At 36.9% G+C, this 15976-nt stretch overlaps 1 protein-coding gene across 5 annotated transcripts in view; it reads right to left on the bottom strand.

Moving 5' to 3' along the window:
- BBS9 (Bardet-Biedl syndrome 9) overlaps positions 1 to 15976 on the bottom strand; it is a 441850-nt gene that overhangs the window by 242257 nt on the left and 183617 nt on the right. For all 5 annotated transcript variants that reach the window (XM_078440712.2, XM_078440700.2, XM_078440701.2 and 2 more), the window contains exons 11-13: positions 10921 to 10997; positions 7151 to 7204; positions 1166 to 1268 (exon numbers count right to left, since the gene is read on the bottom strand). In XM_078440712.2, the coding sequence (XP_078296838.2) occupies positions 1166 to 1268; positions 7151 to 7204; positions 10921 to 10997 (234 nt within the window). The remainder of the gene's footprint in view (positions 1 to 1165; positions 1269 to 7150; positions 7205 to 10920; positions 10998 to 15976) is intronic.

Genomic DNA, 15976 nt, shown 5'->3' with positions numbered 1-15976 from the left:
GGAATGGGGAATAGTATACTTTATCATGGCTAGAATACAAACTACAGGGAGAAATGGAAGGGGGGAACTCCGTATGGATGTAACTATAACTGTAGCGACTTTGCAGATTGTGCATAGCCTTCTATATTCATGTATTTGACCTCCAACCTGTGTTAGACAGACTTAAGACGTTTTTAATTGAAAAACTAAATTGTTCAGAATATGTTTTAGAAAGACAAATTGGAAGTATTCTGAAAAAAATTAGAAAATAAAGTTAGAATCCAATGATTGGATATCACCTATAAGATTATATCAACCATTCATCCATTCATTCAGCGATTTGGTTAATATTTATTAAGTTCCCCGTATATGCCAGGCATTCAAGTAAGGGTTGGTTATACAAAAGCAAAAGAGAGAAATATGTTCTTGATTTCATGAATACAATATAGGATCAGCAGCAGTAAATGAAGAAAGAAAAAGATTAGAAAGATAAATCATAAATCTTTTTAATAGGACTAATGACAACTTGGATATAAATCGTAGGGCCTGAGAGATACTGTGCAAAGAAATCTTACTAACAGTTGACATTTATGACCAGTCTACTATTTTAGGCATTATTACAGATATCTTACATAGATTCATTTTCTAACTAAACCTCAAAAATGCCCTGCAAGACAGATATCAATATCCCCTTTCTGCAGATTAAAAGAAACTGAGGCTTGGAGTAATTACTCAAGTAGTTTGCCAAAGGTTACACATCGGGTACGTGTAAGAGCCATGATTCAAATTCAGACCAGACTCCGAAGCCAATGTCCTTTCTTCAAACATTACTGATTCAATAAACAGCTGACTAGACAAACACCAATAAAGAAAGCCTTCCAAATTACAGCATTTAAGTACAATTACAGGCCCATCTAGTTGAGGAAAGCACTTGAAAATCTGTAATTACTTCAGCTCAACAACCATTCATTGAATGTTGCTATTTTTTAAAAAGTATCATTCATGCTTGATGTTTGGAGGGAAAACAGAAGCAAAACAACACAATCACTGAAATCTTTTTAGAAAGATACCAGTCTCACTATTCAGACAAAAAATATAGCCATCAAATAAACATACTAACAAAAAAATTTTAATTAATAGAAAACATCACACCACGATATATTTTAAGCCAAAACAGAACACTTACCCATAAATTCAAAGGTGAACTGATCACAAGTCAATACTAAAGGTGGTTGCACATAAACTGATAATTTGGCTTTTTGCAAAGCCAGTCGATTCTGCAATGTGACCTAAGGAAATAGAAATTGTTATTAATAAAAAATTGAATTTTATCCAGATTGATAGGATAGCACAAACATGTAAAAAATCACTAGCAAATAATTAGGAAACATCTGAAAAAAATGAGTAGTCTTTTAAAACACAACGTAAGTAGTAGTTACTGGTAAGTAGAGAAGTGGTGGATTCCACCCACTAGAAACTGGACAAAGCAGTTGAACAGACTTTTCTCCAAAGAAATAGAAATAGCCAAACAAGTACATGAAAAACTGCTCAATATTGTTAATCACAATGAAATACAAATTAAATCTACAATGAGATACTACTACACATCTACTAAAATGCTATAATCAAAATAACAGACAAAAATAAGTGTTAGCAAGAATATGAGGAAACTAGAAGCTTCATATATGGCTGATGGGAATGTAAAATGGTATAGCCACACAAGAAAATAATTTAACAACAGTTTCTTAAAAAATTAAGCATAAATTTACCATACAACCTCACAATTCCATGCCAAGAGAAATGAAAACATATGCCCACCCAAAAACTTGTACATAAGTTTCACAGCAGCATTCTTCACAACAGCCAAAATAGAAACAACCCAAATATCCATCAACTGATGAATGAATAAACAAAATATGGTACCTTACAATGAAACGGCACTCAGTAATCAAAAGAAATGAAGTACTGGCACATACTACAATATGGGTACACCTTTAAAACGCTATGCTAAGGGTAGAGGCTAGTCCCAAAGAACCACATATTGTAGGATCCCATTTATATGAAATGTCCAGGATAGGCAAATCAATAGAGACAGAAAATAGATTAGAAGTCGCTGAGGGATGGAAGTAGAGGAGGGCTGGAGGATGGGACAGGGAAAAGGAACAGGAAGTGACAGCTAATGGGTATGAGGTTACTTTCAGGAGGGACGAAAATGTTCTAAAATTAAATTGTGGTGATGGTTCCACAACTCTGCAAATACAGTAAAAATCACTGAATTTAAATGAGTATATGGTATGCTATGTGAATTACATCTCAATAAAGCTATTAAAAATGTTCTAGCAAAATCAAAGGAAAAATCTGCCCTGTGGTTGGTAAATAATCACATCACGAAATATTTGGTGTTCATTCTTCTTTTCATATATAGATGTGGCAACTGATTTATCTAGTATCAGTAAACCACCTTTTACATAAATTAATTATTCTCTAATGATTTCCTTGCTAAGTGGATATTTACTAGTCTAGATACATATCAAAGCACCACACTTTATTCCATGGCTTAACACAAAAATACATGACGTAACTAATTCTAGAAAATATCAAAGAATGGCAATATTGACTGCTGCACATCTCAGCTGGCTGCAATTCTAAACTGGTGCTCTTATATCGTGGCTAAGAAAACCCTCCCACTGAAATTAGAACCAAAAGCTAAGAACTCTGGGGTAACAGTGTGACTGGGAAACAGGACAGGCATGGGTACAGAAGGCCAGGGCTTCTCTCACTGCCCCGGAGGAGAAGCATCAGCAGAAAACATCAGGCCCACGGATTTTTACTGGGCCACAGCACTAAGGGGCATCTTTTTGAGGCTATCAAAGAAAAAGCTTAAAGATCTGACTCCCAATGGGCATATTCTCTCTTTGGATTTTGTCTCCTTAAAGTCCCAGTCTTTGAACAGTCTCATTTAGATGAATTCATCCACATAGTTTACAAAGCAGACTTATCATAGTCAACTGCCCAGGTAGGGCTCATATACCAACTGAGTCAAGATTTCCGGGGGGGGGGTAGACCTGGGTATTGGTATTTTGTTTTCGGCTACCCAGATGATAACCATGTACTACCAGAATTAAGAATCATACTTCTATAGAGCATTTGCTGTGGAGGAGTTTTCAGTCTAGTATTGAACTCTAATATATGACACAGATACATTTCATGATTAATTCATATAAAGCAAGGGTATATTTATTTTTAAGAAAAGTAGTTTTCAGGGGCACCTGGGTAGCTCAGTCGGTTGGGAGTCTGACTTCAGCTCAGGTCATGATCTCACAATTTGTGAGTTCAAGCTCCACATCAGGCTCTGTGTTGAGAGCTCAGAGCCTGGAGCCTGCTTCGGATTCTGTGTCTCCCTCTTTCTCTGCCCCTTTACTGCTAATGCTCTGTCTCTCTCTCTCAAAAATAAATAAAAATTAAAAGAAAAAAAGTAGTTTTCAAATTTCTCTTAAGTAAAAGGCATGTATCACTTATTCCTTAATATATATTTTGCATATATATACATCATATATATACATATATAATGTATACATACACACACATACTATAGAGAAAGAAACAATATACAGGAATATCTAACTGGGCCATAAATATTATATACATACAATTAGATTCAATAACCATCTTGTATTCATTTTAAATGATGTGGGTATTCTGTACAACTTAAAAAATAAGTTAAACACAAAAATGTTGATTTGCAAAATGAAATTTTTAAAGGATAACTCTTGATGCAAATAAATACAATTTGCTATTTGTTCAATAGCAAATGAACAATGAATCCTCAATTTTTACTTTATAAGCTCTGGGAATGAATGAAGGGAATCTGCGTACCACAAAGCAAAGCTTCCTTCATGATGTCTGAGCATTATAAACAACATAACATAGTAAAATCTTGATGGTAATTATGGGAAGAAGAAACTACACAAGCACCACAGACAACATTCCTCCAAATAGCTAAGTCTACTACATAAGTAGGATACAACTATTTTACTATTAATAATAATACCATGCAAGTCTATACATATATTTTAAAATAAAATTAATAATATTAATGATAACCAGTAGCAGCTCTCTATATTCATGGAACCATGCTAATAAATTATTTATGTGTGTTATCTCATTTAATTTTCACAACATTCTGAAATAGAGAAAACTTTGCCTCAGAGAGACTAAATAATTTGCCCAAGGCCACTCTGATTAAGAATTTATCTTCTGTCTGCCAGAATCCAGAGCACATGCTCTTACTCAACTGTGGTTAAGCCTCAAAATAACTGCAAATAACAAAGTAATCCCATTTTACAGTTTAAAAACAGAGGTTCGGGGCGCCTGGTTGGCTCAGTCGGTTAAGCATCCAATTTCAGCTCAGGTCATGATCTCACGGTTTGTGAGTTAGAGCCCAGCGTCGGGCTCTGTGATAACAGCTCAGAGCCTGGAACCTGCTTCTGATTCTGTGTCTCCCCCTCTCTCTGCCCCTCCCACGCTCATGCTCTGTCTCACTCTGTTTCTCAATAATAAATAAATGTTAAAAACAAATTTTTGAAACAAAGGTTCTGAGGGGCACCTGGGTGGCTCAGTCGATTGGGCACCCCACGCTTGATTTCAGCTCAGGTCATGATCCCAGGGTCATGGGATTGAGCTCCACATCAGGCTCTGAGCTAAGCATGGAGCCTGCTTAAGATTCTCTCTCTCTCATTTCTGCTGCTCCTCTCCCCTACACTCTCTCTCTCTAAAATAAACTTTTAGAAAATTAAAGTAACAAAATTAAAAAATGAGGTTCAGAAATAACATGCCCAAGATCAACAAGCCAATATGTGCAAGAGAGTTGAAAACCATCACCAGGAATGTATCATAAGAGCTCAGTTTTAAAAGTGAAAATAAAAAATCCTTAAAGTAGTAATAAGCCACTTGTAAGAAAACAGACATTCTGACTCTACCTGGCATAACAATGTGGACTTAGACAATGATCACACAATTTTACATTGTTAGCAAGATCATGATATCTCTCATGCACAGATTTATTAAATCCCAACAATGCGCTAGGCACTTTCAAATGTGAATCAAGGAGATGTGTAACAAAAAAAAAAAAAAAAAAAAAAAAAAAAACCTAGAGGAACAAAGAAGACCTGTGTTTGAGCCAGAAAAAAAAAAAAAAAAGAAAGAAAAAAGAGTTAAAGGCTTGGCTAGATCATAAACCTCATATTTTAAGAGAAAAATAATTACAGAATATTAAGGAGAAAATATAAAACATTAATACAAGAATTTTCCATGTTGTTTTCTGATTCTAAGAAAATGAAATATCATCCTTAGGAAATACAATACCAAATATTTATCCTAGATATATAAATATGACTCCAAAGGCCAGGTATGAGCAACCACTCTGCCTTAGTTGCCTGGAATAGATGGTCACGCATCATGCACACATACTCCAAGTAGCCACATCTTCATTCACTTGGAACGGATGGAAAAATTTTCTCAATTAACAGGATTTATTATGATGGAAACTTGCATGGTTATATATCTTGGCTGCTGTTGTTATAAAAGGCTATAAGGAGAGATTTATAGCAAAATTTGTATAGAAACTGTCAGACAGAATCAGGAAGTCGTTGTGTCTGCTGTATAAGCCCAGCTGATTTTATGCAATCCTCATGTGTTATGTTCTTTCTCATACTCTTATAATGGCAATAAGGAAAAGAGTGGAGACTTAGTCATTCTCAAACACAGTTTAACTTCCACTAACGAAGGAGAGTTTTCCAGTGGTGTCATACCATCATTTTAAGATGGCTATTATTACACATTAAAGCCTAAGAACTGCATGGGAGAGAAAGGTGTATTTACTTATAGCAGTAACTAGTAGTTGGGCGGCGGGGGGGGGGGGGGGGGGGGTGGAATTAGCATGAGCAACGTCATCTGATTTAAGTACAAGATTTCTTTTTGCAATTTATAGTGTGTTCCTAAATTATTATGTGTGTGTCTGAACAGTATCAGTAGATAGAAGTTTCTCTACATAAAAGTCTATAGATCATTCCTGGAACTCTGCAGGGTTTTGTTTTTTTTTTCTTAAGTGTTTGATTTCTTGCCACTAATACTTTTCCAGACTCAAAAGTATTAATGAGATAGAGGCTTTGATTGGATACGGGGGAGGGAGAACTGGGGAAAGACCACCCTTGTTTCCAGTGGCAAGAATCCAAAAAAATTAGCTTAGGAAACTGTTACAAGATTGGGCTCCCTTCAACTTCTACCAAAGATCCCCACACTTGGGCCACCCGCTGGGTCCAGTGTAAGCGAACACAATTGGTAAAGCCTGGTGCCCTGTCAAGCTCCTCCAAGGACAGCAACCCATAATCTAAGAAAATATAAAGCCCCGTCCAAGTTTTGACTAAGCAAATCGCCAAGATCCACAACTTTTCCTGGCTCCAACGTCTGGGCAGTGATAAATATTTTCAGCTTAATAATGTGCTGACTGATTACCACACTTTAATCTAAATGCCTTAAGAGGGTTCTACATTTGAGTTCTAGCTCTAAAATTCTACAACGACAGGACTAAAAATTTTAACCAAAACCACATCCTTCATATTCTATTTTTTTAGTACTATCAATTTGTCACTACCCTACTTTGTGGCTTCTTCATTTAATATTTTCTTGCTATAAATACATCCATTTAAAGCTAATGCTATGCCAGGTAGATGACTGGAAATTCTTCTCAAACACACACATAATTACACATACAAGAAAGATATTAGCATTCATGTAATCCCCCAAAATATACATAATGATGCAATCAACTGGTTGGTCTATCATAAATGGTAGGCACATGACACAAGTCCTTTAACATATTCAAAATGTTAATTTTGTTTCCAGAAAAAAGGCCCTGCATCATTTAAATGTAATAGTAAGCATAAGTCATAAGAATTAATATTACATAACACTACTATGAATACAATTGTCAGTTTTATATTCGTCGGAAACAATAAAGGTTATCTTTGCTACCCAAAGCTAAGGGAAATGTACAAATTTCAAGTGCTTGTTTTACATTTCCAAAAGCTACTTATAGAGTGACAACATTGACAGATGTGATGAAATGTGTAACACTGTTTGCACATTATAGTCTAGAATCATGGCACAATACCTTCACTGTGACTGAAGGGACAAGGTCAGTTCCCACTTCAACATCAGCAGCTTGCTGTAAACACAGAATTGAGAAAAGAAGGGAGGAAAGAATGGATTCAAATTAACACATCCGTCAATGAGTAAACACAATGGGTGCAATATATACTTCCCACCATCAAAATAGGGAACAATAAAGGATTTATCACTCTAATGGCAGACTAAAAGGGTCAATGTGGCTTTTTGAATGCCTTCAACTGCAAAGTAATGAACTGATAAAAACCTTTTCCAAAAAAGGAAAGAGAAAGTCACATATTTTGTCAATAGTATTTTTGTCAAACCACTCTCTCGCCAAATTTACTTAAATGTTGAAACTAATTCTATTAATTCACTCTTTATATTATGCAGAAGGGTTCCTTGTATTTCACAGATAAGCATTATGCCATTCTTTTTAGGTCCTTGTATTTTCTTTTTAATTTTTTTTTTAATGTTTATTTACTTTTGAGACAGAGAGAGACAGAGCATGAACAGGGGAGGGTCAGAGAGAGAGAGGGTGACACAGAATCTGAAACAGGCTCCAGGCTCTGAGCTGTCAGCACAGAGCCCGACGCAGGGCTCACGAGCCGTGAGATCATGACCTGAGCTGAAGTTGGACACTTAACCGACTGAGCCACCCAGGTGCCCCGGTCCTTGTATTTTCAACTTGCCAAAGGTATGTTTTATTCTGATTAATACGTGGGGCACCTGGGTGGCTCAGTCCTGTAAGCGTCCGACTTTGGCTCAGGTCATAATCTCACGGTTTATGAGTTTGAGCCCTGCATCAGGCTCTGTGCTGACAGTGGGGAGCCTGGAGCCTGCTATGGATTCTGTGTCTCCCTCTCTCTCTGCTCTTCCCCTGATCATACTCTGTCTCTCTCTCAAAAATAAACATTAAAAAAATTAAAAAATACTAATAATATGTATCTAAGACATGTAACTAATGATATAAAGCTTCAGCGGCCTTACACCTAGAAAATAAATCTATTTGTTTATGAGCTCATATCATAACCTAGGTCACTCTTTGAGCATCAGCCTGGGTTACTTGATCCTACCTTTTAAATAATTCAGAGCATAATATAATGAAGCAAACATTTCCTTATAAGTTATAATTTATATATTAGAGTTCTAGATTGAGAGGAAAAAATGCTCACTCGATAACAGAATAAGAACAAGGGGTAACATTTTCTAATAATACCCACTTGTGGGGAACAATTAAGATCATAAAATCACTAATCCAACCAATGAATAGATCCATTGTGTTTTTAGTTAACTTATTTGAAATTGTTTTACTAAGAAAAACTAATCCACTACTAGGCAACAGGGATTGCTTCAGTGTAATGGGTACCAGCATAATTAACAGTTGAGAGATTCAGGTGACTCAGTGGATCAGTTGATTGAGCATCTGACTTCAGCTCAGGTCATGATCTTATGGTTCATGACTTCATGAGTCCATGAGTTTGAACCCCACATCAGGCTCGCTACTGCTATTATTATGAAAAGAGCTGGGAGACTCATATTCTATATATGATTCCACAGAAAACCATATATGAACTCTGATCCATCTTCTCAATCCAGAAGCTAGAATAGCAATGCCTGTCTCCTCTATAAAAGACCTCATTGTATTATAAATTATATTACTTTTTAGATGTGTGCTTTGATAATAATGACAAAATAAAATATTTAGCCAAGCTTTGTGCTCTAGTATAACCTAAAATCCAGGAAATGTTTTACTTTTAGCTGTCCACAGGTCTAGAAGAGAAACCAACATTCTCCTGTTTCTTGCTCTTTTCAATCCATGTCTAAACACCCAGATACTTCAAGGACGGCAGTCCTTTGGGAACAAAAAATTATAGCCAAAGAGAAATAGCTACACAAAGACACCATGGCACCATAGCCACATAAATCGTTGGGCTAGTGTTTTCCAATGGGATAAACATGATACTCTCAGGAATCTCTTAAGAAAAAAAAAAAAAAAAAAAAAAAAACAGTAAGACACAGAAAATGAAACTGGAAAGAGACACCTAGTTAAGAGGAAACAGCACTCTGAGTTACCAATAGGGAAATATACATTACAATATAGTGCTATTACCTAAGGCCTTTTCCTACAAAGATCAAAAGTTGCTAAAGAAAGGAAAGGGAATTCCTCCTACCAAAGAGCCTGTTTTAAGGGAACCTAGAAAAAATTATGTAAGTTGCCCAAAGGAAAATAGGAATCATTTCCAAGGCAAGAAAATGTGTGTACATTCGTCAGCTAACTAAGCAAAAATGTTCCACTTAGACTACACCCTTCAGGTAGAGTGAGAAATGGTGTGTGCTGAATAGCCAATGTTTAAAACAGTGCCTCTACTATGTGACTCAGCTGGGTGAATGTTTCTTTCATATATAGTACTTTTTTTTTTTTTAAGTATACCCAACTTACTATATTATGGCAATGTTAACGTGATTTTTATCACTGCTTGGATTGGCTCTTTATACTAAGATTAATCTTTGAAAACTTAGGACAAGTACTTACTATATTATGCTCTGATACCAAAATATCGAAGTCATTTCCTAGGTAAAATTATAGGACATGAACTCCTAATACGGTAAAAACCAGTGAGTTTGATCACCTGCCAAAATTGATCAACTTCTGGTTTAGACCAGAAGCATGACACAACAGATTTGCCCAAACTGCAGGCAGTGAGACCTAACCAATTATAATCTAACGAGTACTTACAGAAAACTAAACAAGGAGATGGGGCAACACAACAAAGGACAGGCAAAATACACTGAGCACTCATTATGTGACAGACACTAAGGATATGGCAGTGGACAAGACCAGTGGAACGCATGGTGGGGTGGTGGTAGTGATGATAATGATAATGCTAGAACTAAAATGTAATTTGATGATGATGATGATGATGATGATGATGATGCTGCTGCTGTGGGGGTTAATTATCATAACAATTCAACAAAGTAGATTCTATTATTATTCCCATTTTACAGATGAGAAAAATTGAGACTAAGAAAATTAAATATCTTGCCTTGGGTCACACAGATAGAAATAAGGAAAAATAATTCCTGGTCCAACTGTTTACTGTTAAACTAACACAAAAAGACCCCTCCCCGCCACCACCACCAACATAACCACTATAATGTATTACAGACTGTAAATTAGCAAACCCTGAGCTAGGCCTTTCACAGACATTATCTCTTGTGTGGTCAGTATTATTCACCTGGATTGTGATTATCTCAATATTCTGGTACTGAAAAAGTTTTTTTTAAAAAGTTGATTAAATGGGGCACCTGGGTGGCTCAGTTGGTTAAATGTCCAACTTCAGCTCAGGTCATAATCTCACAGTTTGTCACTTCAAGCCCTGTGTCAGGGTCTGTGCTGACAGCTCAGCACAGCTGAGCTGTTTTGAATTCTGTCTCTCCCTCTCTCTCTGCCCCTTCCCAACTTGCACTCGGTCTCTGTCTCTCTCCCTGAAAAATAGATAAACACTAAAAAAAAATTTTTTTTTAAGTAGATTAAGAAAAGCTCTTCTATTTCTGCCCCTTCCTCCCCCTTTTTTAGACTAAAATCCTGCCTAAGGAACTCCTCACTAAGAGATTGGTTGGAAATGTTTGTTCCAGAAAATAATAAAGACTAAAAGTTGTTATCCTCCTTAAAGTTTCTATCTGGGACCAGAAATTTGAATCAATACACATTGATCCCAATCAGCAGAGTCCAACACTACCATAAACCCTTTTAAAGTCTGCAAATAAACCTACAGACACTGAATCAAATTTAGGAGAAACCATGGCAGAAACTTTCAAGTCATCTTCTCTCTCAGTCATGGGCCAGATACCTGTAATTTAAAAAGAAAAATAATATTTAATCATAAAGTAAACCTGTTGTATATAGTTAAAAAAAAAGGTTTCTCTATATCATATTATCAAAAAGCAATCCCACAAACACAGTCACAGTTGAAAACTAATACATTACAGAATTAGAAACCTGATGATAATTCTTCCCCGGCTATAATATTTTAAAGAGAAATTATCTTTCTCAAAGTTATTAGCTAACACGTGACCCAGTGACTAACCAGTGTTGGGAATTTCAATGCCCTCTCCTTAACACTGCTGGTAGAAGCCAAACTAGTACAATCTTTTTGAAGGTAAGTTGGTCAGAACCATCAAAATGTAAAACATATAGGGGTGCCTGGGTGGCTCAGTCGGTTGAGCGTCCGACTTCGGCTCAGGTCATGATCTTGCGGTGTGTGAGTTCGAGCCCCGCGTCAGGCTCTGTGCTGACAGCTCAGAGCCTGGAGCCTGCTTCAGATTCTGTGTCTCCCTCTCTCTCTGACCCTCCCCCATTCATGCTCTGTCTCTCTCTGTCTCAAAAATAAATAAACGTTAAAAAAATTAAAAAAAAAAAAATGTAAAACATATATATCCTGTAACCTAACAATTCTACTCCTTAGCATTTATCTAATACTCACAGACATTCTCAAGGAGGTTCTCGGCTGCTAGTAGCTAACAGAAACAAAACAGGGGCACCTGGGTGGCTCAGTTGGTTAAGCGTCCAACTTCAGCTTGGGTCATCATCTCACAGTTTGTGAGTTCAAGCCCCACATTGGGCTCTGTGCTGACAGCTTAGAGCCTGGAACCTGTTTAGGATTCTGTGTCTCCCTCTCTCTCTCTGTGCCTCCCCAACTCATGCTCTGTCTCTCTCTCTCAAAAAAAAAAAAAAAATTAAAAATCATTTAAAAATAAATTCTTTAAAAAAACAAAAACAACCTGTATCTCTATATTTCTAATAATAGGGAAATGGTGGACTATCCACAATGTGCAATGATCCAAAGCCCAAAGCTATAAGTAAAAGTGCTATCCAACTTTATGCACTGATAAGAAAAGAACTCCAAGATGTGCCTATTAATTACAAAAAGCAATTACATTACATTGTAATGTAGTACAATGGATCTAACATGCACATATTCATGTAAAAACGATTAAATAAACATGAAAAATTTTTTAAAGAATACACAAACACTCTTGATAAAGGTTACCTTTAAATAATCTAGTGGAACCAGGATCTGAGGGTTTACACTTTTAGAATGATTAGATTTATTTTCACCATATTCATGGTTTTTTTACAACTTAAAATTTCACAATTTAAAAAATGTTTACAGTGCGCAATGAGATATGATGAACAAGTGACAGAGATCCTAAATAAACAGGAAACAATATGTACGCACATGTATATGTGTGTAACATATATGTAATATATATATATGTACGTACATATACACACACACACAATATAGTCTGTTTTTTAAAAACTGTGTGTGTGTGTGTGTGTGTGTGTGTAAAACCAACTACTGGCTCCCACCTAACATGCACTTTCCACTCCTCCTCCTTTGTGGCATAGCCCTAATTCTGCTGAGACACTCACTTTCACCTCAAAGTCATTGGATTGGTCAGATCCAATCATGGTGATTTCATTCCCCTGACCATTTGTTGTTTTAGGCATAAGTGTGGGGCTTAATCCTGGCAGACATGAGGTGAGGGAAGTTAGAAATGGGGGATGCTGGCACAGGCTTCTAGGAAAGCTATTTCCCCATAATAAAATGGGAGACCTGGGAGAAATATCTCTCTTTTCCCTGGAAATCATATTTGCACATAATACCTGGAACTGCCGAAATTACCCTGTGACCCTGAGAGGAAACGTCCTTCACTCACCAAGGATGACTGACTAAAAACATGGAAAGTCCTTGGATGATGCCACAGGAATCAGCTGTCTCACAAAGAGAAGAACTGCCTACGACTGCCATCAGGCATTCCCACCAGTATTGCAATATTCGGTGTAGGAATTTCCATACCTTACGCAGACAGTACAAAAGACTCTTCACCACCTACCCAATAGCCACTCTTTAGTTCTCTACTAAAGGAAGCCCAATTTCATTCTAAGCAACAAAGAGCTCAGCTGAAACACTATATTTCCCAGCCTCTTTTGCAGCTTGGAGTGGCCAGTAAGATGTGAGTAGAAGCTGCTCAGGGTGTGGCTTCCAGGAAAGATCCTTAAGGGGGCTGACTCAGCTGCAGATGTGAGGGCAGGAGTTCCAGAAGCCTTCCTGGACCAATAGATGACCCTGGGATAGAAGGAACTGGAGTCCCTGATGACAGTGGAATTGCCAAACCAACCCTGGTCTGCCCATCACTGGACTTCTTTTCCATGGGAAAGAAATAAACCTCTGCCTTGTTTAAGCCACCTTATTTGAGTATGGTATTACGTGCAGCCAGACATAGCCCTAAACAATACATCTCCCAACAAGGTCACCAAGCACAAATACTTCTAGTACTCAATGGTAAAGACAATTTAGTTATCCTAGACTTATTTCCAATGGGGTACATACAGACTTTCATTTATATGCCCCTTTCTTGGGGTGCCTGGGTGGCTCAGTCGGTTAAGCATCTAACTTCGGATCATGTCATGATCTCACAGTTCTTGAGTTCAAGCTCTGTGTCTGGCTCTGTGCTGACAGCTCAGGGCCTGGAGCCAGCTTCGGATTCTGTGTCTCCCTCTCTCTCTGTCCCTCCTCCACTTGAGCTCTATCTCTCTCTCTCAAATAAACATTAAAAAATTAAAAAACACACGCAAACTATATGCCCCGTTCTTCCTGTTCTCTTTCCCTTCCTGAATACACAACTGTGTAGGAGGATATCTCAATACCATACCCATTCCTTCACACCCACCCCAGCAGAGAACATGATCAACTGGCTAAATCATAAGAAACTTCTGTCTTTGAAAGTGCCTACCGACAGATGTTGTTGACTACTGGTAAAAGAAATGCTAGGCAGGATTCACACTAATGAGTATGAAAAGCTTCAAAACCCATGAGCCGTACAGAAATTATTACTATAATTTCATGCTTACAACATACATTCCTCATATAAGTTACACACATAAAATCAGCTTCAAAAACACTTTTATTACAGTAGATAATATACACCATGTGTACAACAAAATGTACTCTTTAAATTGGCTTTAAATTTTGCTGAAACTCTTGCTTTGAAGAAATAAAAAAGCTCTAAGTACTGAAAATAATCCACAAGACTGTGAACTTATTTTTGCAAGTTAAAGTCACTATACTAAAATAAGTGGCATTTAAACGAATAATGAGGTCATCAAAAAGTTCAGAGTTTTAACTTCTCATAATCTTCTGCAATGAAATGATTTGGTGCTTTTATATAATTACAGATTTTTTTTAAAAAATTTTTTAACCTTTATTTTTGAAAGAGAGAGAGACAGAGACAGAGCACGAGCAGGGGAGGAACAGAGAGAGGAGACACAGAATCCGAAGCAGACTTCAGGCTCTGAGCTGTCAACACAGAGTCCGACGCGGAGCTCGAACCCATGAACTGAGAGATCATGACCTGAGCCGAAGTTGGACCCTTAACCGACTGAGCCACCCAGGTGCCCCTATTTACAGGTATTTTAATAAACAAATATACCACAGTTATATAAGGTTACACAATACTAAATGTTTTCAATATCTGGAAATAGTATATTTTAAAAGTCCTCTTTCTTACAACTTTCTCTTTGGGTTTTTTTGTTGTTACTGTTGGTTTTTTTATTTTGTTTTGTTTTGTTTTTTTTGGTAGGACTAAATGATGGCAAAGAAGGGGCAGGGAACATTAAATATTAACTAAAACTTGAGGTTATGTAAATAATGAACTTTAAGGGGCACCTGGGTGGCTCAGTTGGTTGAGCGTCCGACTTCAGCTCAGGTCACGATCTCACGGTTCGTTAGTTCGAGCCCCACGTCAGGCTCTGGGCTGATGGCTCAGAGCCTGGAGCCTGCTTCTGATTCTGTGTCTCCCTCTCTCTCTGCCCCTCCCCCATTCATGCTCTGTCTCTCTCTGTCTCAAAAATAAATAAACGTTAAAAAAAATTAAAAAAAAAAATAATAATGAACTTTACACCAAGTCTGTGGGCACATCCCTAGCTTAATTAGCAGTTATTTCAAGTACACAGAAGGATCAAGGTAATGACAACTTTAAAAGTAGCCCAACCCTTCTCACTCAAGGGTATCACTATGGTCACAGAAAAAGACTTTTAGCTGTAAAGGATTTTTCTGAGAACTCTTTTACACAATTGAGTGTTAATCAAAATATCATTAGCACATAGTTTATGGGAAGGGCAAAATCTCAAGACACAAAATCTAATGTGAAAAGCCACATTAAATTTATTTAATGAACTCTGGAAATTTCACATTTCATATATAGGCCACTCTTCTCCAATTATATTTTTAAATGACAAAAAGAGACTTATAATTTCATTAATCCCCAAAACACCAGTATCAAAAATGGGGGGGGGGGGGGAATTGTATATTGCAATGTGACACATCCAGTGTTAACCATTCTCCATTTGACAGGGGGCTGTAGACAACAAACAGGTTTTCTGTAATTAGAGGTACTTAAGAGACCTAAGTTTCACTGGTTTACTTTCAAAACTTCTAAAAGGACATTGTGAAGCCAAGGCATAATAATTTGACTTTAATAATCATATTTTTTAAATATACTATCTAAATTCCTCTAAATCTGTCTTGGTAATGGAGACTCAAAAATAGTTAAATCTAGTAAAGTGATTGGATCAGGATTAAGATTGGCTCTGGTGTTTTGATTGGCTTTTAATGCCCTGCGCTTTTATTGTAACTACTTGTTTTAACATTTCTTATGTGAAAATAGTTCATATTTTTTCTCATTAAAAAAATACTTTTACCTGACTGTGAGAAGAAAACTTAAAATAATGTTTTTCACATGTCCAATTAAACTGCAAGATTGG

Source organism: Panthera onca, chromosome A2 (genome assembly GCF_046562875.1).
Source record: "Panthera onca isolate mPanOnc1 chromosome A2, mPanOnc1 haplotype 2, whole genome shotgun sequence".
NCBI classification, from domain to species: Eukaryota; Metazoa; Chordata; class Mammalia; order Carnivora; family Felidae; genus Panthera; species Panthera onca.
The sequence above is the reverse complement of the archived record's forward strand: the minus strand, read 5'-3'. Positions and strand labels throughout refer to the sequence as shown.